This window comes from Euleptes europaea, chromosome 3, assembly GCF_029931775.1.
Source record: "Euleptes europaea isolate rEulEur1 chromosome 3, rEulEur1.hap1, whole genome shotgun sequence".
NCBI classification, from domain to species: Eukaryota; Metazoa; Chordata; class Lepidosauria; order Squamata; family Sphaerodactylidae; genus Euleptes; species Euleptes europaea.
The window spans coordinates 88,719,229-88,742,480 of record NC_079314.1 but is presented as its reverse complement, the minus strand read 5'-3'; the positions used below and the strand labels follow the sequence as shown (position 1 = coordinate 88,742,480).

The 23,252-nt window shown below is 41.1% G+C and overlaps 2 protein-coding genes across 2 annotated transcripts in view; one reads left to right on the top strand and one right to left on the bottom strand.

Moving 5' to 3' along the window:
• Positions 1 to 1,498: 1,498 nt before the first annotated feature.
• SNU13 (small nuclear ribonucleoprotein 13) lies at positions 1,499 to 5,279 on the bottom strand. The gene is made up of 4 exons (XM_056846546.1): positions 5,183 to 5,279; positions 4,017 to 4,120; positions 2,723 to 2,843; positions 1,499 to 1,798 (listed from the first exon to the last, which is right to left on the bottom strand). Exons 1-4 carry the CDS (start codon positions 5,277 to 5,279, stop codon positions 1,536 to 1,538), a joined length of 585 nt encoding a protein of 194 aa, XP_056702524.1. The 3' UTR covers positions 1,499 to 1,535.
• A 257-nt stretch (positions 5,280 to 5,536) lies between these two features.
• MEI1 (meiotic double-stranded break formation protein 1) overlaps positions 5,537 to 23,252 on the top strand; it is a 39,861-nt gene continuing 22,145 nt past the window's right edge. The window contains exons 1-8 of the mRNA XM_056846545.1: positions 5,537 to 5,665; positions 8,370 to 8,493; positions 9,426 to 9,476; positions 12,110 to 12,183; positions 13,881 to 13,986; positions 19,761 to 19,964; positions 20,733 to 20,863; positions 22,509 to 22,623. Coding sequence (XP_056702523.1) covers positions 5,537 to 5,665; positions 8,370 to 8,493; positions 9,426 to 9,476; positions 12,110 to 12,183; positions 13,881 to 13,986; positions 19,761 to 19,964; positions 20,733 to 20,863; positions 22,509 to 22,623 — 934 coding nt within the window. The remainder of the gene's footprint in view (positions 5,666 to 8,369; positions 8,494 to 9,425; positions 9,477 to 12,109; positions 12,184 to 13,880; positions 13,987 to 19,760; positions 19,965 to 20,732; positions 20,864 to 22,508; positions 22,624 to 23,252) is intronic.

The window sequence follows — 23,252 nt, the reverse complement described above, 5'->3', positions numbered from 1 at the left end:
ACCATGTGTACCAGCCCAGATCTGGGTGTGTGTGTCTGCCTTGGCTGGCACACACATTGCCCTCCCTTGCAGCCCAAGACTTTGGAGGCAGAGGGGAAGGGCAATCTCTGCACTGGGCTAGAGCCCCTGCCTTCTGATTCCTTCAGACATCCATGTGGAGGTCCCAGCCAGCACGTTGTGTGGATCAGAAGGCCCCAGAATCTGGAGCTGGGGGGGGGGGGAAAGCAGGAGTAGTGACTGGATTGGCTCGCAGGCTGACTAAACCGCTCAAAGGGCCAGAACCAGCCCACGGGCCTTATCTTTGGCACCCTTGCTCTAACCTATAGTGTGCTTTCTGCTTGCACCTAAAGTTGTGATTTAAATAGTCCATAGGCTTACTGAAATCCTACTTATACAGGAAAGGAGCATATAACTCAAACCAAGGGGCATTTATTGCCACTATTTTTGGTCAGACTGCAGCACATTACAACTTAAAGTGGTTCTGGAATTAGAGAATGTTAAAAACAGTGTAAACAAAATGGAGTGTCATTCATGAGCCAAACAAATCAGGAAACTTAGAGCAATTGTTCCTTATGGAGCTGGGCACCAAGTTACAAAGCCCCATTTTCATGAAAGCTGGCTGCGGTGCAGAGAGCAGCCAGTAAAGATCATAGGAAAATGTAACAGCGGTTATACAAACTCTTTTCTTGGAACAAGCTGTTGACTTGATTTTGGTCAATATAAGGAACACAAATTCTTCTCCTGAATACATATTTTCCAGGGCTATGGAAATGGGACTAGGAATATTTTTGGGGTGTAAATCTTACTACACCTTTGAGTGCACAAAACCTTTAACAATAACAGCCATGAAATTACTTGTTTTGCAGGTACCCTCTATAGGCCACAATGGCAGCAGCTTACAAACTCTAACAAGGGCAGTTATTTATTAGGAGACTTACAAAGTATACATTAAATTGCAATATTTAAAAAGAACTATGTTAAACCCACGGTCTTTGGCAATACAATAATTTTTCATCCGCTGTTTATTTCTTAAGAGTGTCCTCGCACTAAGTTTTAACCAGACTAGAATTTTGGTCCTGGCCTGAGCTATACTATAGTCTAGATTCCATTTGAGCCTGCATAAAGGCAAGTGATTGGAGAGCCTCAATATACACCCTTCAGTTTTCTCATACTACACACGAGTAATGCACAGGTCTAGCATATGTTTGGTTTCATGGAGCCCAGATCTTCTGCAAAAAATGTTTCTGTAAATCAAGTTTGTTAATTACCAAAAAGTTTAGGTTAACTAAATCCTACTCAGAGAGAGTTGTTCCACCAGAATTACAACCTATTAAAATGACTGAAGATTACCATGTTGAAGACTTAAAGAGCAAATATGACTGAGGCAGGCAGAAGAAAGAGGCAAACCTGGTAAACAACTGAAATCTAACAAATGCAAATACTGTACAAATAAGACAAAAACATTTGATACAAACTAAAGATTAATCATTTTTTTCTTGAGTTATTCTATTTTAGTAAGGGGAGGCCAGATGAATTTAGACCAATAGTCTCTCAATGGCTTGTTGGACAGATTGAATTTGAGGCTTCAGCTGTGAACCTTCTTTGATAGTAATGGAACAGGCAATTACGGGGCGAGAAACACCACATGCCCGGCCCAGGGCCTGCTTGGAGCGCACAAATACATAGGGTACATTCTTGTCCTCACATAGCAGTGGAAGATGCAGGATGATCTCAAGGGGCTCAGCATCTGCAGCCATCACAATGAATTCTGCAATGCCTCTGTTCAAAGTTTTAGTGGCTGTGGAAAAGGAAGAATCAGTACATTAATTACAGCTTCATTTCTTAAAACTTCTAGAATACATTTGCTAATCAAAATTGATAATTTGCTTATCAAGTTAGATCCTATGAAAAAGGTTTCACATACCATCTTGGACTATTACTAATCATGCCATTCTTTAGATCCTGACCCATGTTAGCCAGGTTGGAAAAGCATTATTATAGAATACTGTAGTTATAAATTAAGTGCTGTCAAGTTTCAACTGACTTGGTGACCCCTCATGGGGTTTTCAAGGCAAAAGATGAGCATAAGTGGTATGCCACTGCCTTCTGATAATAGGATAGGCTACAGGAGAAAAATACTAATCTAGAGGATTGGACTTCTGATGAAAAATAAAAAAAATTATGGGGCCCCAGCCTTTCCTTTATCAATAGCTTTCTGCTCTTACACCACTGAAGGCAATATGGGAGGATTTAACATTTTGTAAAATATTATTAGCTTTTGACAAATTACCAAAGTATGACTACATACAAACAGGTACTATTGACTGCAAAATTCTATCAAGCTGGCATGTAGACTGATAAGGGAAGATCACAAGTGGTAACATTCTCTAACCATATTTAAAAAAGCAACAGGGATACTGGTCCTAAATGAAGACAACTGACTCTCAGACCTCTCTGTCTCCAGGCATATTTATTTACAATGTGACCTTGCAGAAATAAAATAGCAGGTGAGAGAAAATATATCTCACCTGGTCCTTTGATTAATGTACCTCAAGTAGTAGCAGCAGCTTCCACTGCCAGGTCAATGTGACAACCAAGGAAAGCAGGGGTATTTAAGAATATATCCATAAAGCTGCAGTTATGCTATCCTTACGAGAATGAAAAGACTTTAAAATGCTACACTAATACTATTCCTCTGCGCAAGGTCAAACAGCTCTCTCACCTTCATTGGCCCCTTTGCGTAACTGTTTGTAGTTGCAGGACTGCTGTACGAGATCCAGCAGTGTCTTGGTTAGCTGGGCATCAGCTAGTGGATAAGCTTTAGGGTTTACTTCTGGCTCAATCTATGGAATGAAGGCAAGAATGAAGACCCATGAGATAAATGTCCTGTTAAAATGTTTGCAGTCCTAGCTACAGGATTGTACCTGAGTCAGTAAAGGGTAGAACTACATGGACTCCTGTGAGCCTTTAATGGGTACTTTCAGGCACTGAACTAAAACTTTAAAAATACCCAGCACAGTAGCGGTCTTCTTAACCATCCCTTGTTATTTTCATTAAAAAAAAAAAAAAACACCTCCAAGCTGCTTTTACTGCCAATAAAGAAAAGCATAGTTTTCCCCACCATGCTGTCTTTTTACTTCAAACTGCAGCCTCTTAAACAGTGTTGGAGAATGTTGAAACCTCTTTTAAAAGGTTCAGCAATCACACACAGGTAGTTCTTCCAGTAACCAGTTATCTCCCCAACCATTTTTTTTCGTAACAACCATCCTGGAAACTTTAAAAATAAATAAAGCAGAAACATAAGTTCCAGCTACACAGCATCACTGACAGCCATTGTTAACATACTTAGTTCTATACCACTGTGGTACTATTACACGAATGAAAACCTGGAATAGAACCCAAAAAATGGAGGAAGGGGAGAGAATTCCGGTTACATTTCCTCCCTTCTGGGGGTGCAGAGTGGGTGAAATAGGAAAAAAAAAAAGCCAGTTTTTTAAAGGATTGCCCCAAACGCATCCACATCTTTAAAGACTACACCTATAGACCTAAACGTTTCCTAGGGGATTAAAAGTACCGAAGTCAACACTAGGAGCCCTGATGGTAGGAACACGTGGGTTGGTGCTTAAATTCACAGCAGGCCAAACAGGTAACCGCGAGGCATGGTTACAGTTTCTCTAGCCAATATTACTCAATAAAACCCACTATCAACTGTAACAGTAAAAGATGGGATTTCGTTAATCACATTAAGGCCACCTGGCATGAGGAAACGTCCATTTTTCATTAGCACTTGCCTAGGAACGCGACGGGCCACTCTGGGGAAGGCCAGAGGAGTAATCGCTGCATATTTCCTCGACCTACAACGCCTCCTCCCCACAAGCTGGCAAAACTCGCTTTATCTTCACTGGCAGTTAAGATTAAGCAGTAGCCAACCCTGATTCAACGTTCCCCAAAAGCCTCTTCCCCACGTGCTCTTCAGCAACCCAAGATTACAATCCCGATAAAGAAACGGCCCTCACCATAGCTGCAGAGCGAAACGAGCGCTCGACCGCCTCCTTCGCCGATCTCGCTTCCAGGCCCGAAAGCTTGACGGAGGAAGAGACTTCAAAACTCTCCGAAACGACTGAAAAACACGCGCCCCCAACCGGAAGTGAGGCCGAGCTAACCCAGGAAATGACCGCGAAGGGTCATTCAATGTAGAGAGACACATCGGAACGCGTTGCAGCCATTGCGACCTCTACCGACGGCGCAAGGAAAGGCAAGTCAGGACCCCGGGGGAAACACTGCAGAGGCCGCGCGCGTTTAGTCCACTGCAGCAAAACCGAGGGGGAGGAGAAAAAAAAAAAGAGGGTCTCGAAACTAGTCAGAGAAAGATGTTTGTGTGGACTGGTTGCACGGAATCTATATACACACTATAATGCATAAAGATTTCAAGCTCCACTGAATTAAATGGGACGTATTATTAGGTAAACCTGCTTAGAATTGCTCCCACACAGAGAAACAATAGTAAACAAAAGGCTATGCAATACAAAAAGGTCCAGTCTGTGACATTATTAATTCAGGTTGTACCGCTATTTCTCCACCCCCCCATCGTACTGCATCAACAACCACGAAACAGGTAGACTTGGTGTAGCTTTCTCCAGTACTGCATTTGCCTGCAAGCAGTAGCTTCGTCTGCCCCATTTCTGCTTGTTTTGTCACCTGTAGTAAACAGGGTTGCCAGGTCCCTCTTTGCCATTGGGGGAGGTTTTTGGGGCGGAGCCTGCGGAGGGCGGGGCTTGGGGAGGGGCTTCAATGCCATAGAGTCCAATGGCCAAAGCGGCCATTTTCTCCAGGGGAACTGATGTCTAACGGCTGGAGATCAGTTGTAATAATAGATCTCCAGCTACTACCTGATGGTTGGCAACCCTAAGAAAACACGATCTTTTCCGAAAGTGTGGCCTTAGGTCCATGTGAATGTCCTTTGAAGGCGAAATAAAAAACTTCTACGATGCATTTCTATTAATACATATTTATATTAATATAAACATTAATATATTTACATTAATATAAATATTCTATTAATATTTTACCCTTAAATAAATCCCACTGTATTCGACCTGGCTTACTCCGAATTAACTGAAACCCTAAACAGAGTTGAACCTTTCTAAACCCATTGATTCCAGCGGATTTAGAAGGGTCTAACAGTTTAGGATTGCAATGAGTGTTCGTAGGATTCCTGCCTTATAGAGCAGAATGGATGTGCTGACGGTCGCGGTGCGCAGCGTGCCTTGTTCGAGCATACGAACGAATACAAGAAGCAAGCGGTCAGCAAAACAACCCTCCCTCCCTTCCACTGTTTTGCTCTCTACCATACAGATCCACGCGGCCGCTCCCTCCGGAATCCCGCGTGCCAAGAGCCACCAATCGAGAGCGGCCGTCCTCTGGCGCCACGCAATGCGCCTGCGCAAATCTTTCCCGCCGGGTCCCTCTTGTCGCGGGCTGCGGCTGGGCTGTGAGAGGGTTGGCAGGGAGGCGGCGGAGGAGCGCTTGGACGGAGATGGCCGTGGAGCCTCTCGCCTGCCCGCCCTCTCACGCGCTGCATGATTCGCACTGGCTCCTGGAGTCCCTGCCGTCGCCACTTTGCTTGGCGTGCGCCATTGAGACGCTGCGAGAGGATGGTGCCTCGGTGGGTGCTCCCTGGCGCTCCCGTTGGGCCTCTCAGAGGCGTCCAGTAGCACTAGGGTGGCCAACCTCCAGGTAGTAGCTGGAGATCTCCTGCTGTTACTGCTGATCTCCAGCCGATAGAGATCAGTTCCCCTGGAGAAAGTGGCCGCTTTGGCCATTGGACTCTATGGCATTGATAGCCCCTCTCCAAACCCCGCCCTCCTCAGGCTCCGCCCCCAAAACCTCCCGCCGGAGGTGAACAGGGACCTGGCAACCCTAAGTAGCACCCAACCCTTGCTTGTTCCGTTCAGCTCTCCGCCCCCCGTTCCTCCTTGCTAAGGCTGCAGTGGCTCTAATAATACTTGCCTGGGAGTAAGACTAGAAGTGTGACCAAAAGTGACTCGCATTCTCAGAATTTCCCCTATTCATTAGGTTGGGTGGTAAATGGGGGGAAGGGGAATTTGTTTTCAGTACCACCTACCATTCCTTAACATAATAAAATACTCATTAAGGTTGCCCAATGCATGTAAGGATGTATTTTCTTTTTTAAAAAACTGTTAATTTTTAAATATTACAAAACATACAAACATATAAACATTCTTACATTATAATGGAACTTACTCTGTAACTTCTACTATATTATACCTTCTTTGAATATTATAATTACATATTCAGAGGTGTATTTCTTACCTAAATTTTTCTTCCATTATTAACATATCATTAAGGGAGAGGTTTGGGGAACCTTTTTTCCGCCAAGGGCCGTTTGGATATTTATAACATCATTCGTGGGCCATACAAAATTATCAGCTTAAAAATTAGCCTGCTATATTTGATCAAACATTTAGCCAAGATGCACGACCGGAGATGGCTCCGAGTGTCTGCCACATAGAGTGACTCGCTTTTGAGCTCTGCTGTCCCCAGCTGGACCCAAGAGATTCAGGCAGTGCAGTATCCTAAGCTAGAGATCTGCCAGGACCCACGAAGGGCCAGACCAAATGATTTCGAGGGCCTTATACTGCCCCCGGGCCTAACGTTCCCCACCCTTGCTTTAGGACAGTGGTTCCCAACCTTTTTTTGACCAGGGACCACTAGAACTTTTTTGTTCAATGCAGGGACCCCAAGGTTCAAAATAAAAATTCTGAAAATTTGAAAATAAACTTTAATCATAACTGTTAGTTAAACATTTAACTTAGAATAATATTTGAATATATATTTTTATAATAGAGAACTTTTAATTGAAAATATTAATTTATTATGGGTTTATAACTTTGTTTCACGGACCTTAATTTAGTTCTCGCGGACCCCTGGGGGTCCATGGACCCCTGGTTGGGAACCAGTGCTTTAGGAGAAGCTGAGACTTGGCATTTCTCTTTAGAGAGACAAATTAACAACTGTAGTTCTGGGCTGACTGAAGGGTGGTTGTTGCTCTGTATACTGGTGAGCTCTAAGAAGAGGGGAGTATGGTTGGGGCAATTGGAGGGTGTGGGTTTAGAACTTTTTCAACTTTTTGAACAGCTTTGAACTTCCCTTTTGCTTAGTACGTGCCACTTATTCCAGTACCTTTGCTGCTATTGGATCAGAAGAATATTGAAAGGCAGGAGAAAGACTATACTGTCTGCATGGTTGTATCTGCATAAGTAAAAGAGTTAGCGAGAGGGAAAGTGGCATGGGATAGTCCAATCTGGTCAGCTCTCGGAAGCCAAGCAGGGTCGGTACTTGGAAGGGAGACCTCCAAGGAAGTCTTCAGAGGAAGGCAATGGACAACCACCTTAATTTGCCTTGAAAGCCCCTTGCTGGGGTTGCCGTGAGTCAACTGAGTTGACAGCACTTTGCACACACAAAAGAGTTGGCGTCTTTTTGAAAAACAAAAGTTGAAAATTGAGGGAGGCGTCTGGAATATCCTGGAGGGGACTTCTCCCTGGCTTGTTTATTACCATCAAGTCACAGCTGATTTATGGCGACCACATTGGGTTTTCAAGGCAAGAGATGTTCAGAGGTGGTTTGCCATTGCTTGCCTTCACATCATGACCCTGGTATTCCTTGGAGGGAAGTCCGCACTTTTAATTGTTGTGTTTGAAAACAGTGGACAATAGAGGTGATTAGTCCTTGAATTTTGTCAACATTTATCAGCGTTTACAGCTGTGTTTAATGGCAGCTACAGATAGTTTGGTGGTGGTTGTCATAATGCATAATGAATAAGCCCTTCCCCATCTGTGGTTCTCTTTTTTTATTTAGATTCAGCAAAAAGGGAACTTTGTGGTCCACCAAAATCAATTGTCAAAAACAATGATTGCACATAACGGTACTGATGGCACCACCAGACACTTTATTGTTGGACTTAATTTAATTAGGAAGTGATACATTCACTCGGTGGTAAAGATTGGTGTTCCCTCCCATTGGTAATGGTAGGGGATGAGGAAAAGCTAGCAGGAAAATAAAAATAAGGATGAGAGAGAAAATTGTGTTCTTCTCATACTGTCATGCTAGAGTTATCATGTTATGTTCATTCAGCTTCAGAGCTTTATAGAGAGGTCTGTGCAGTAACTTGCTGCAGTTGGGAGCATTGACATCTTTTATTTTTAAAATGTATATACTGTATATCTTGCAGTCTTTCTCAGAAGTAAACTAATGGTGACTTAAACAACTACAAATACTGGTTTGCATCAGAACGTAAGTACTTCTGCACTTGTTTTTCAAAACAACTGACAAAACCTTCTGATCTTCAGCTGGTACGCAAGAATCACGTGCTCTCCTGCCTCCATGATGTTCTGACTCGGCATGCAGCACTGGTCATCTCATTGCTTGCTCAAGATGAAAGAGTATGTGTCCATTTCATAGCAACTTTGTTTGGTAAGAATCCACTTGCCTAATATAACAGGTTTCAGGCTATATTGACTATTCATTATTTTTAAAATATGAAAGCTGGAATTCTTTATGAATAGCTCCTTCTCCCTTTGTGGTCTGATTTACTTTACTACAGGAGTCCACAACGATTTAAATCACTAGTCAGTAAGACTAGATTTAAATCATTGTTTTCTCCCCTCACACTTAGCTCCCTGTGCAGATCTATTCCACTCCAAACAATCTTCTATTCATTTAACTTCTTGAAACTTAGCACTTAAGGGATAAGGGGATGATTCTGTATACATAAATTTGCAAAGGAACAATGGGATTAAGGTCATTTTCTTGACTCTGTATGCTGATGTTATAACATTTGGCTGAGAAGAAACAGATTCTACAGATACAAATTCACAGTTTTAAGAATTGCAAAACCAAGCATCTGTGATAGTATCTTCTAGATAGAAAAAATGCCTAAAATAATCCTACAGAAACCTCTGAAAGAGCATGACATTGTGAATGGAGTAACGGAATTCATTTACCAAAAATTTAAACATTGCATGCTAAATAATTTAAAACTAATCCTTATTTCATGATGAATAACCTTTTGACTATAATGTATCTTAAATAGAAAACTATATTTAGATAGATGTTTCCTCAAAATGCATTTTAAGTAAAAATCTGATTTAAATAAAAAATTTGATTTGAAAATATATTTTTAAAAACCATTGATTTTTATCCACCCTGCCCTGTGGGCACCTTTGGAATTTTGAGAGGGGTGTGTGAGTGCCATCCCAGAATGGCTGCCAAGGAGGCAAACCCAAAGCAGCTGCAGCAGGAGAAGAAATAAAGCAATGCTGGAAGTTTTCGGACTATCTTAAAATCTTCTAGGACCCAATACTAATTGCAGACACATAATACTTATGTATGGGTTTGTCTTGTAGGAATCTTGAGAAGTATGGAAGACAATCACATACTGGATTTATCTATTGAAGGTAAGAAAGAAACGTTGAGCTTGAGTAAGTGTTGGGAAAGAAAATATTTTATTTCTGATTAAATTTCCTTTGAAGTACCTCCAAAGTGTTACGTACCCCCCCCCCCCAAAAAAATATGTACAAAGGTTCCAGTGTGACTCAATGTGAAACAAAGGTTTTTTCTCATTAAGAGTGACTCTTTCCAAGTTTTCAGGTTGCAAGACCTGAGCAAGGACTGTCAATGATAGGGCATTTTGGAGGTCACTATTTCATAGGGTTGCCATAAGTCGGAAGTGACTTGACAGCACATAACACACACATTTCCAAGCTGACAACAAGTTCTAAAGAAGGCTTTATCCACAATCCTAATTCACGGTCTACTGAAGTTGTGAATTTTTTAATTTACCTGAGCAGCTTTAACTTATTTCTAGACAAGATTTTGCAGCCCCTAAAGTAGGCATAACAATATCTCCGTAAGACTGGGACGTTTACCTCAGCAATGGACTCAGTTCATTACCTTGATCAAGTCAGTGGAATTTGATTTCCCACTTAAACAGAAACAGCAGTGACTTATATTCTGGAGTTGTTGCACTGAAGATTGATGACGACTATAAAGCATGCTGCACTCTTAAATAAATAAGCCTCTCCCTGAAAGTGACAATGCAGGCTTTTCCCCTGACTGTGTGCTTCATCTTGCAGCCATGGCTTTGGGTCTGAGCAGGGATTATTTTTAAAGCCTCTTGTGTGTGTGTGTGTTTTTAAGGTTCTCATAAAGCACTACATTTTTAAATTTTATTGAATGTTGTCTTGGGATGGCATTCATTGTTGATCTAGCAGCGTACTCTGTCCAGGTACTGAAATATTCAAACATAACCTTAGAGATCAATTAAAGCTAAAATGTGAAGCTCTCCATACTGTTAAGCAAATTATGAACTAGAAAGTATCATGTCCCAAAGGAATGGCTCAGGCGGTTTCCACACTGGGACAGGCTTGTGTGGTTTCCTTGGTGCTGTCGCTGCCGATATAGCACAGCAATGACAGGGCTTTCACATGGCAGGTTTCCTTTCAGTTTCACTGCCACGGCCCCTTGGATGTCGCCATTCCCCTCTCCCCCAGGTCACTGGAGCCTTCTCAGTTAAATAATATCAACAATAAATTATCATAATAACATATAATATTATAACAATGCATGTACCATGCTCTTTGAAATAAGAGGATCTCCAGCCCCTTTCATTGCAGATACACACCTTATGCTATGGGGGGGGGGGGGAGAAAGTAACCACTATGTGGACAAGTTCAGGGGAAAAGGCTGCCGTGTGGATGGGAAAATCTGAACTTCTCCACCTGCACAGCAGTCCTCCAGGCTTTACTGTGGTCTTTCCCAAAACTTTGCAGCAAAGCAGGTTTGAGAAAGATCAGAGGAAATCTGGGGGAACCATGGAAGTGCACAAATGTACTATGATGCTGTGGGGAAGCAGAATAAACCCTCTTTCCAGCATCGCTGAGCCCAGGGCAAATAACCCAAGTGGAAATGGCATAAATTAGAATAAAATCCCCCACATAACATTCTGCATGATTACAGTGCTTACAGAGGCGGTGAGATAGCAATAAGCACTGTCCTCTGCACTGTCCACCCAAGTATTTCCCTATTTCTTTAGCATTGAGAGCTTTGGGGACTGGCAGGAGACATAAGGAGGCTGAAGCACCGTGCAGGTCTTTGCTAACAGGTATTAGAAAAGAACACCAGAGCTGCATTAACATTTCTGTAATGCAGGTCATTAATTCATAGGGTTGCCATAAGTTGACAGCACTTAAGAACAAACACACAATATTCTTCATTCATCCATACATGGAAATGGTATTGGTCGTTCAGGCTGATAAATTTCCATTCAAGTGGTAAACAAAATCTTAGTGGTTTCTTACCAGGGAAGTTATTTGTGAGATTCACAAGAGCCATCTGCACATTTCTTAACAGAGCCAAGCAGTATACAGGAAATGCAGTTTTCCGTGTACTTACTTTTCAATGGAACAGATGGAATGGGGTCATCAGTCATTAACTGTGAGCCAAGAATAATCTCAGTTGGTTTTGAAGAACTGAAAGAGGTATCATAAAAACACCGGAAGGGTTAGTTTATGGTTTCTGGATTATAATGTTTTATATATCTGCACAACACCGTATAGAAGAGAGCCTATAGGAGGTGATGAATCATCCAATTATCTCTAGGAGAAAAGCATTTTTTTTTCTGATCTAAAGGCTGGAAGGTTATTTTGTGAGAAATGTGCTGATGGCAGAATGTATTGCTGTGCTTGTGTCTTAACCAAAAAGAGATTATTTCCCTCCTTGCTTGGTTTCCTTTTCTTATATGACATACGTTCAAGACATCACTCATCATTATAAAGCTCATTTAAATTATATGGAACATGTTTATTATGGAGTCCTTGAATTACAGGAGAAAAATAGGAAGGTAGAGGATAATGAGGTTACTTCTCTTCCCCCCACCAATTCCTCCCTACAGGTAATGTGTAAATTAAGCACTGAAAGGACCATAGGGAGGCAGAGAGGAATGCTTTGTATAATGATTTTAGCTATAGTCATGGTGACACCGAAGCATGTGGGAAAATGTGTAGTGATTAAACTTTTTTCTTGTGTTCAGTTTTGGTAATGCTTGTAGTGAAGCTGAAATTGGAGGGGTACCTGCGCTATCTATTGAAAGAGTGTCAGCAAGAGGTTAGTTTAAACTATTTCCCTGTTCTTTCAAAGTATTCTCATTTAAAACTTAGGAACGAGGAAAGTAATACAGAATCCCAACAAAGAGACATCTGTATCAGATCCCCACTCCTGTTGAGTTTGTGGGCACTTTTAAAGTTCTGAGAATGGGGAGTGGGAAACACCACAAAATGGTTGCCGGGGGTGGGTGGGAATTGCACAATGGCTGACAAGGGGTGCTGAGGCACTCTTACAAAATGCTTGGAGGTTGCAAGCCGGGCATCTTTCTCTGATGCAGGATGCTGTTTCTGAATGGGTGCTCCCTGCAGATACAAAAGTGATGTCTCCTGGGTTCTTCTGAAGCATCTCCTATTCCAATGATGTGGAAAGCTAAGAACATAAGAAAGGCCATGCTGGATCAGACCAAGGTCCATCAAGTCCAGCAGTCTGTTCACACAGTGGCCAACCAGCTAGGATGGCTCTTTGCTTTAAAGAAGAAATGCTTTGTCAACAACCTGCAATGCATGAAGAGTCAAGTTCTGACTTTGCCCATGTAGGGGCTTGTATGGAAAAGTGTATTGTGTAGTATGCTGGTGCAGATATCATAGCAAGACTTGCTATGATATCTGCAGCACCATATTACCCAATACACGCTAGCCCAATGGAATGTTTGACCTTTTTCCTCTAGCAGTGCGCCCATATACCACATTGCTTAGCTTTTAAAGCAGTTTAGAATGAGGGTGCTGGGAGCTTTTACAGGGGGAAAAAACCATTTTAAAAATCTCCTTAGACTCATGGGACTAGTTTGATGGTTCCTTACATACTGACCATAGAAATTGCACCAGGACTGTGTCAGGAAGATTACCTGTAAACTTGCCCTTACCACGTAGATTTAGGAGCACAGTAGTAGAGCAAATACCAGGAAATATATTCCAGTAATTTAGAGTGAGGTTGTTTCTAGACAGAGGTTTTTGTCCACCTTGGCTTCCAAACTGGAGTGCTTTTTGGCTTGGAGCTTTGACACAGTGTAGTGCTATAATAGTTCTGTTTCCAGGTTTTCCCCATCCTCAGTATGTAGATTCCTAAGTCTGCTTTACTTCATGCTTTTGAGAAAGAATGGAGCCCAAATGCGGTAGCTTGCCATCTGGAAGTAGTGGTGCATGCTTTCCTGCGTTGAAAAGATCCCACCCACATTGACTCTGTTATTCCTGCCATCAGCTCTCAAAACTCTGTTGGCATAAGGGCTGCCAACCTCCAGGTGGGGAGTGGAGATTTCGTAGGATTTAAATTGCTCTCCAGATGACAGAGGACAGTTCCCCATGGCTGCTTTGGAGGGTGGACTTTATGGCATGCCATGCTGAGATCCCTCCCCTCCCTAAACCATGCCCTTTCCAGGCTTTGCCCCCAAATTTCCAAAAAATTCTCAACCTGGGGTTGGTAACGCTAGTTGGCATGGTAGGAAAAATGCAGGGAAATGGGGCCCACAAAGAGCTGACAAAAGTGTGCTGAAAACTCCATGAATGACAGTCACCAGTGCATGCCGCTGTGTTCACAGCAGCAATGAAAGTAACGCGGGAAATCCTTGCTGTGTAGAAGCAGCAAAAGAGAAAAGCCTACTTTGATTATCTTTTCACAAGGCTAGGCTGCTGAACTGCGTGTGTGTTCCTAATTTTAATTTATTGAAGGATTGTTTTTTCACTTCTCTTCCTCCCTCGTAGTTATGCAAAGTGGCCACGACAAGAGGCAGCTTACCCATTTTAATACTTCTAGGAAAGTTGGCAGATGCTGTTCCAATTTTTGCTGATGAGCTGGTAATTGAACACAGTAAGTATTACAAGGTATACATAACTATATAACGAAAATACTAAAACATCCTATCAAGATGAAAGGGAACTTGTTTTTCCTGCTGTCCTACAAGGTCCTTGTAGTTGATTCAGGGCTAATTCACATGTTACAATGTCCACATGTTAGTCATGTGGCCTGTCAACAGATTGTTGTCTAGAGTTCTGTGCTGGGAATTAAATTTCTGTGTGCACAGGGGCCTGATTTGGATCAAGAATATGGCATATGGGGAGAAGGTACTTCAGCCTCCCCCCCCCCATTGTTTTCCCAACCTGAAATGGAAACCACTGTTTGCCCCACTGAGGAAGCTTATATATACACTATACCTACCACTGTATGTTTCCTAGTGGGATAAATCGCGGCTCTCCAGGGCCACTTCGGGTCAGGCAGGTGGTGGTAGGGGAGGCCAAATCACTCTCACACCACACACTGTGGTTCCAATCTGAATCAGGTCCCTGTGTGCTTAAAAATTAAATTCCTAGCATTGGAACCCAGGAACATGACTGATCAAAAGTTCTTGTAGGAGCCATGCGCGTGGCATGTGGACTCTGTAATGTGAATCAGCTTTCAGTTTCCTTGTTTTGCATCTCATTAATCCTGGTTGTTCACCACCAAGCCAACTGACCTTTCTTTTCACACTGTCGCGGTTCGGGCCGTTAAGTGCCTACACTCTTAGAAAGGACCCCTTCCTGAGAAGGGATATGTTATCTTATTCAGCGAGACACCACTAGTTCTAGTTCCTAGAAACTTGTTATTGTTCCTAGGACATCTCTTGAACACGCCAATAAATTTATAATAATGGACAAGAGTAGAAGTATATAAAAAACACATTTATTTACATTATATAATATATGCTTTTTAGTTGCAAAGCCTTAAAATATCATATAAGGATAGACATCATTAGTCTTAAACATGTTTATGTAGCAAGTAATCATTCACATTCTCTATGCCTCCATAAAGATGGAGTATCTTAGTCAGAATATACTCATAAAGTATCCTTTATGGAGTATCTTAGTCAGAATATACTCATAAAGTATCCTTAGTGCAATGCACCTTCATTAAGAATATAAGGTTACAGAAATCCTGTCAAAATATGGTTAATTCTTTGGAGAAAGATTTGGTTAGAAGTATCCTAACTTAAATCATTCAAAACATAACATTTCTGTACAGAAGACACACTATACCTTGCTGTGTCATCTGTGTCATCTGGAGTCCTTTAAGAGTCTAAGCTCTGTGAGAACATATGAAGTTATCCCAGAGTATCTGTATTTGCTAAGTCTTGAATCCTTTAAAGACTTCTATTAATATTCTTAACTGATCATCATTAAGATCAGGCATTGTGTATGTACATGCTATGCATGCTCTTTCTAGTTTTAGACAGCAATGCTGAATATATAAATACTATGTGTTAGCTTAAAGCTGTGCCAATCTGACAGTGCCAATCTGTGTATGTGCATTGTGCATATCTAACAGAGTACAGAGAGTCTCCTTTCCCTTCTCTGGTCTCTTGCTCTGAGGAGGTTCAGAAGTCCCTCTGTTAAGTAGAGGACGTTCTGACACAATCTCAGAGGTCTAGCTATTAGCCCTGTATTCAGGATGCTTCTTAGCATTGGTAAGCCAAATAGGCTTAGTTTGTAAGAATCCATAAATACAATGGACTCTCAGTGTTCCAGTACATGGAAAAATCACTGCACTTAGATTCCTATTCAAAGAATAGGAATTCTAAGGGTCTCTATTCTCTTCTAGGAATAGAGCAGTCTCACAAGAAGACTGTAAGTAAGATATGTTGAAATATCCAGATCTTGATACTTCAAGATATCTCTGAAAACTACTGTCCACGCAAGGACAGAGTTTCAATGTTTTACATCTCAAGCCTTTTGAGATGGAGAAGTGTCATTCCAGACAGCTGCAGTCTGTCAGTCATAACACTCTAAAAGTGCTAGCTGTTCTGCAGCTGTATTTATGCTGTTTCTAGACCCATTAAGAGTGTTCCTTTATCCCCTCTTCCTTATCCTTCAAAAGGGTACCTTTATTCTCTCTTATCAGATACCAGGAGCTTAGTGGCATCTGCTCCTGTCCTCTGATATCTTATTGTCCAAATATGGACATCCTTCCCTTTCATTCCTCTGTGCCTAAAGTATAAATACTCATTTCTGAGTTACATGATCACGTTACATATTTAATTTCTATACCATCCTCTTCGTTAGGACTATACGCATTAAATGAGACTACTTAGAAATCTGTAGCACAACGTTTAACTATATAACTCATGAAACACAATTATAGCTGACATTGTCACTTGCAAAGTGTCATTTGTTTACATTTGGCTGCATAGCCTTCAGAAGGCAAGAAAGCATATTACTCTTATCTTTGAGAGAACTTTAATGCCTCAATAGCACAGTTTCAGCTATTGAGACCTTGAAAAGGCCTTTGAGATTCTGACATCTGGCAGCTGAGTCAGAAAGGTGACTTTACGCTGCCCCTTCAAGGGAAGGTGCTCAGCTCTGCCCCTTCAAGGACAAAGCCAGAGTAACTTTAGTAGTTAGCTTTGATAGAGCTAACCTTGAGCTAGCCTGTCAGCATGACACAGACATTCATTATACATTACACAATCCTCTATAGTGGCTCAGTTTGCATGATGTGTTTAAGCTCTATATGGAATTAATTCTGCACATGTTCACAAAATACCATGATCATGTCAGAGACTGCTACAACACTTTTAAATCTGAGTGCAAATAAGTGTTTAGGCTCTGAACAGAAGTTGCTTGCAACATTGTGCAGTTTAATAACAAGCCCTGGGTGATCAGTTCAATGAATTCAGAATGTCGCTGTTGGGTCCTGCTCGGGGTTCGTCCAGACTGCAGGTCCAGCTAGTGCTGCAGCCTTCAACAGGCTAGGAAGTGGTCTGCCCTCCATTCCGCCAAGACAATCACCCTTGGACTCTGGGAAGGTTTGCCACAGCTGGTTATATTCGGTGTGCACACCAGGCCACCCCAGGGTAGTTACAGTACTCCCTTGTCTTGGATGCCTAGGCTCCCTCCCCTTCCCCGCACCAACTGTATTGCCTCAGTCACTACTGAGTACTCTTTGCACATCCTCTGCCGCTTCCCCCAGCTCCTCAATGTGGCCATCCTTAAATCCTCCCCCAGGGTTGGTCTTCCACCTGGGTTGCTTGGGATGGGCCCTGGCCCATACCACCCATAACCTCTTCAGCCTAGGGGAACACCCTCCCCTGACTCACAGCTTCAGACCCCAATATCCAGCCTTGACCCAGCCAGTGGCCTTCCGGCTATACCTGAGCTACAGGTTTACTGACTCCAGCTGGGCCCTCTTTGTGGTCTCTTAAAGGTGCCTCGCCCTACCCTGCTGCTCTGGTGCTACACAGAAGATTATTTAGATTTGGATGTATGAGGGAGAAAGCCCATGCTGAAGTCAATAAGATTAGCAAATATTTGTGTAAAATGTGGGCATATGCAGTCTGTTAAACTGGATCTAGAGATGAAAGTTCAAGATCTGAACAAGTGTCCAAAAAAGAAATAAGACAAGCAGACATTGTATTGCAGACAATCAGGACCAAAGGAAAACAGCCCATTATGTGTGTGTGTGAGTGGTGTAAGGAGGGAGGGAGGGGTAGCAGATGGATTTGCTAAAAAATGCAGGAAGAGAGACACATAAATGGAATAAGATAGGAAAAAGGAAATTTAGGTCAGGATTGAGTTTCATGTGGATTTACTAAAAACTGCAGGAAGAGAGACACATAAATGGAATAAGGAAAAGGAAATTTAGGTTAGGATTGGCATATGAGTTAAGAAAGTAAGCTGAGAGTGGGTAGGTGTATTGAGTTTTATGTGGGTGTTTACGTGAGGACAGGAATGATCCAGGAACAAAGACTAAGGGCAGCATGTGAGGTAGTCAAGGTCTATGAAGGAGGGACATCCTCTGGGGTACACAGAATGCCTTATAGCAACAGATTATTGCGCTCACCACTAATCTGTCCCTGCTGAACTCAGCCAAGGCCACAGAACCAAGGCTCAAAACTAACCATAAAGAAACAATTATTTCTGTCCACTGGAGCTTTTAAATAGGAGGCCAATGGCATAAAGTTTGGAACTGCTTAACTATTAAAGGCTGCTGAAGACCCTTATTCAATACTTTCATAAAAGTCAACCTATATTAGCAGACAATAAACCTGACAGATATAACCAAAATGTGTCACAGATAGGAAGAACATGAAGGCACATTTTTACATTCCAATAGTGAAAGACATATTGTAATGGAAGGCAAATCCTAAGTTTACATGGCATTTTAAAAAGTAGAAAGTCAAAAACAGATAAAATGACAAAAAAACATTCTTTGTTCCTGAATCATGGCCTAAGCCGTACAGTTTCTTTAGCTTGGAGAGCTAGAGGTTTAGCCATGTGAACTGCTTTCCTAGAGCACATGTAGCTCATCCATTGTGACTAACAGTTCTAACATAATTCCAAGCCACCAGACTACCAAACCTTCAGTATCACAATAGTAAACTATATATGTTCAGGTGTACTGAAATCTTACAATTTGGATTGGTTGATAAGAGATTGTTAAACAATCAATCACAGTGTAGACTCTAAACAAAACACCCATAAATGAGAGCAGCATCCTGTTGATATACCAAGCTCATGGGCACTTCATACCTATCAAGAAAAAGAAAGAGGGACATTTAAATAATTAGCAAAACTCTTAATAAGGAAAGGCATCAAGTTTGAGGCTGAGAGTGTCAGACCTTAAAATAGGAAATACAGAAATTTTAATCAGTAAACAGGTTTTTGACAAATGAGAAAGGTTTTTGGGGCCTAGCTTCAAAGTGATGGTATGAAACTTAGAATATCAACTGAAGAAAGCAATGCAAAATAGAGCAACGTTTAGCATACCTGAAGTTCATTGTTTCCAACTTCAGGGAACAATGGATAATTTTTTGTGCAGTCATCTGATCAGGGGATGACTTGGACATAAAGAGAATGGTGACCATCTTTGCTGTTTTGGAGTGGTGGGTAGCCGACTATGGGCTGGTGGAGGACAATCATTAGGACCGCAAGGATACCATGTCAGTGGGAAGGAGGCAAGTAAGCTCAAAATACATGCTTTTGGATACACTTGAAAAAGCAAAATAAAACAAAAAGGTAATTGGGTTTGTTCATAGCAAAATCTCAAAACAAAACATTTAAGATCAACCAAAATAACACAACACACAGTACAAGCTTTCTCCAGAACTCTTAATCAGGCTGGATATTTTGTTTTAAAAGGTGGGAGAGGAGAAATCTCTTATTTGTCCTTCTGTGTTGTGACTGATCCTAGACTGAATGGTGTTAAACTTGTGGTGTACGTTTTTATGTGATTTTGGATTTTCATCTTTGTTTTAATTGTCTGGTTTTTAAAATTTTAATGTGATTATAAAGCACTTGAGGTGGGGCACTTCTGCCCAGAAGCAGGATAACAAAATTTTAATAAATAATAAAATGTGAATGCAAAGCAGTCCTTTTATGCCTATACAAGTTTATTTATTGAATAACAATAGTTATTCAGTATGTAGAATCAATAAGAGTCCAGGGATATAGATGATTTTGTGTAATAACCACATATCACTTGAACCACAGTGGGGGTACAGGGACTGTCCCTTGTGCCTTTCTTGAATGGTGTCTCTGCAGGCTTGGCCATATTATATTCTCAGACAGTTATCAATATTCTTTTTACTCTTGCCTTTTCTATTCTCCCTACAGGTAACATGTTAGAGCATCTGGCTACAGGTTTGATGTATCCCAATGAGAGAATAAAGGCTGCTGTATGTTACCTTTATGGCAAATTGTACTCTGTCCCTAATGCTGCAGAAAGACTGTGTGCACATTTCACAGAGAGGCTGTGTGGCCTCTTTCTGACTACTCTGAAGAACGCCCAGACCAAGGAGCTGCAACTTAATTGCATGGGTAATATGCCTACTCAGAATAATACAAAGGGAAGGACTTTGGGTATTTTTACAAGCAAAGAAGTCTGTTATTTTGGAAAATGCCTCTTGTGAGTTTTTGTAAATGTGGTATAAAAACTGAAAAAACACCATTAAAAAAAAGCAATGTGTATTATAAATTGCACTCAGATATAGCAATAAGCTACAGTTTATATACCATGGTTTGATCACACTCTGGTGTGAGGCCTTAATGTGGGCTGTCTACGAACTGTGGTTGGTTGATGGTTCCTAAATTTGGATTCTAAACCATGGTTTATACCTGGATTGTTAACTGTAGTTTGCTGTGATGTATGAATGCAGAAATCCCAGGGCGTATGGTAGCACAGCCTCCTGTGCTTTGTTCCTGATAAGGAAGCACAAGTTAAGAGCAAATCTTGCCACTTCAGCTGGATTCAGCCATGAGTGCTGCTTGCTTCGTATACTCCCTCCCTGCTTCCTTTTAGTGATGACTAAATAGTTGTCCACCAGTTCTAGGTAATTTTAGCGGTCAAACTGACTGCAGAGCCAGAAAAATTTATGTTGAGAAGTTTCTATGCATTTTGTTGCTCCTCCTGAAAATCCCAAACAGTTTATTTTTTAAAATTATTATTTTCCAAAGACTAGTAGCAATTAGACATTCAGACAGCTACCAAAGATTCATATAGACATTTTAGAATGCAATGATACAGAACTTAAATGTTTCATAATCCGTATTTGTTATAGTTCCTCACTTTCTCTTTCTTTGTTGCAGGTTTGTTAAATCAGCTGCTGAAATATGACCATTTTGTTTCAGTTACTATGAGTAATTCAGGGAAAGGAGCAGATTCTGCAAGTCCAGAGTTGTTTGAGGGAGAGAGTCCATTACCTTTAATGCTCAAGAAGGTAATTGCTACAAGAAGTTACCTGTTTTCATGACATGTGCTGGATAAAAGCCAGTTGTCATATGAGTTTATATTTTGAGTTATCTTGCTGAATACTAAACTTACCTCATTTCATATTTTAAAAAATTGTCCTAAAAAAATTAATAAATACCTTGTGCCCAGTGAGAAATTAAAAAGCCTCTTTAAAAACTGGGAATGCTTTTTATTAGTTGCAGATAGTACCATATACTTTCTGTAATGGTCATTCTGATCCCTGTGTATGCAGATGTGGTTTGGTTTTTATAAGCATTTGTTCATTTGTTAATTTAAAGTTATTTTCACTGCACAGTCTTGAAATAATAATCAACATATTGAAAAAGTAACAAGCCACTGAGTACAGATGGCATACACCCAAGTTTTCTTAAGGAACTCCGATGTGAAGTTGTTGATATCTTATTATGCAATATCATAAAAATTGGTCTCCCTACCAGAGGACTGAAAAGTAACAAACATACCACTGTTTTTTAAAAAATGGGATTGGGAATTTACAGAAATGTTAGCCTAATATCTGATCCAGATAAATTGGTGGAAGCCATTATTACAGATAGAATTATTAAACATACAGAGAATCAAGCCTTACTGAGGAAGAATCAGCATAATGTTTTATGTATAATGCTGGCTTATTCAGTTACTTGTTAGCTGCTCTGGGCTCAGTCATGGCCGGGAGGAGAGTGGGTTATAAATCTAATATAATAATAATAACAATAATAACTTCTGCAAAGGGAAATAGTGGGGAGAGAACATTGGGGTGTTGTATCTGTATGAGGACTGGTGCTGTATGATCTGGAATTGAAGATGAGCAGTAAAGTTGCAAAAATTGCAGATGACACTAAGGCTGTATCCGCACCAGGGTGCCAGAGTGCCCCCTTGCTGTGGCAGCAGCAGTGAGTGGCTTGGGAATGGGGCAGGAGTGGCATCCACATGCCCATCCCCACAAGTTCAGGGATTTGCACTTTAAAAAAAGTCAGCAAATGGGAAATATGATTGATGTTGAAATAGAGTGGTGAACGTGGAAAAAGAGAACTCTTCTCTCTTTCTCCCACAATACCAGAACTTGGGGGCACCCGATAAATTTATGGGTTGATTCAGCATAGGAAAAAGTTGATTCAAGATAGAAAACGAGAACGTCTTCACACTATGCGTAATTACTTTATGGAATTCATTGCCACAAACTGTGCAGAAGAACAGTAGCTTAGATTGGATTAAAGGGGGGGGGGAATAGATGAATTAATGGAGAATAGGCCCGTTAGTGGCTATTAACCATGATGATTCAATGGGAACTCTGTGTTTGGAGGCAATATATCTCTGAATGTCAGTAGCTGCAGGGCAGAAGTAGGGGAGGTTGAGGTTCTATATTCCCGCTGTGTCTCTTCCAGGATACCTGGTCAGTCACTGAGAAACCAGATGCCGGGCTGTTGGTCTTATTCAGCACGTTTCTTGATGCATTTTTAAAACATTCAGTTATAAGCTGTTTGATGAAGAGATGTTTTTATTTTTATTTTAAATTTTAGTTCTCATTTGTTCAGTAAACACATTTTCCTAGTGAAACTGTCTGTAGTAATTTAGTCTTGATGACAATTTAGTCCCATTTCTGATATTCCTCACAGCTGCTGTTATCAAGAGATGAACTGTTACAGGTAGCAAGTGCACAGTGTATTGCTGCTGTGTTGGTGCATTCTCCAGCAAAATATGCCCCTGCCTTTATCCATGCAGATATTCCAGGTAACACAAAAAAAATAACCAGGCTGTTTTTAAAATTGTTTGCCACTCTGCAGGATGTCTTGGTGAAATATGATTGAAAAGCCATATTTGTAATAACTGCAACAGTTATTCTGTTGCATCAGTAATGCTTTAAGAATGAGTGTTGCAGCACTTTCAAAAAATAAGACTTGCTAGTCTTGAAGGTGCCATGATAAGCACCTGTTCACATGAGCGCAATTCTAGTATAATTATTATGTCTTACTTAAATCCTATGCAGTTATATTTACTTTAGTGAATTGTTTTGGTTACTTAGGATATATTTTCTTAGTTCCCCCCACCGCCCAGATTCAATTTCACTTCTTCCTACCATCATACATGCTTTCAATGTTTCCCTTCTTGTAAGCACATCCCTTCTAGTCATACCTTAGATTTGGGAGGTAGAACCTCCATATTAGAAGTAGGATTGAGCCACAACTTTTTTCCCATTTAGAAAATGGCCATTGACAAGTGATGTGCAGCATCCCACTTGTTTTTGAGTTGGAAGAGCTTTGAGAAAGTCTTATTTAGATTTGTTTCCATTTCTGCAACACCAGTTCCTGGCTCCCATTAACTCTTCTTAAACAATGTATGTTTTATTATGCAACAAGAGC

Coding starts and splice junctions, on each gene's coding strand:
- SNU13 (XM_056846546.1), bottom strand. CDS start 5,279: ATGCTCGAACAAGGCACGCTGCGCACCGCGACCGTCAGCACATCCATT. Junction 2,844..4,016: donor CGTTTCGCTCTGCAGCTATG/GTGAGGGCCGTT, acceptor TTCATTCCATAG/ATTGAGCCAGAAGTAAACCC. Junction 1,799..2,722: donor ACGCAAAGGGGCCAATGAAG/GTGAGAGAGCTG, acceptor CCTTTTCCACAG/CCACTAAAACTTTGAACAGA.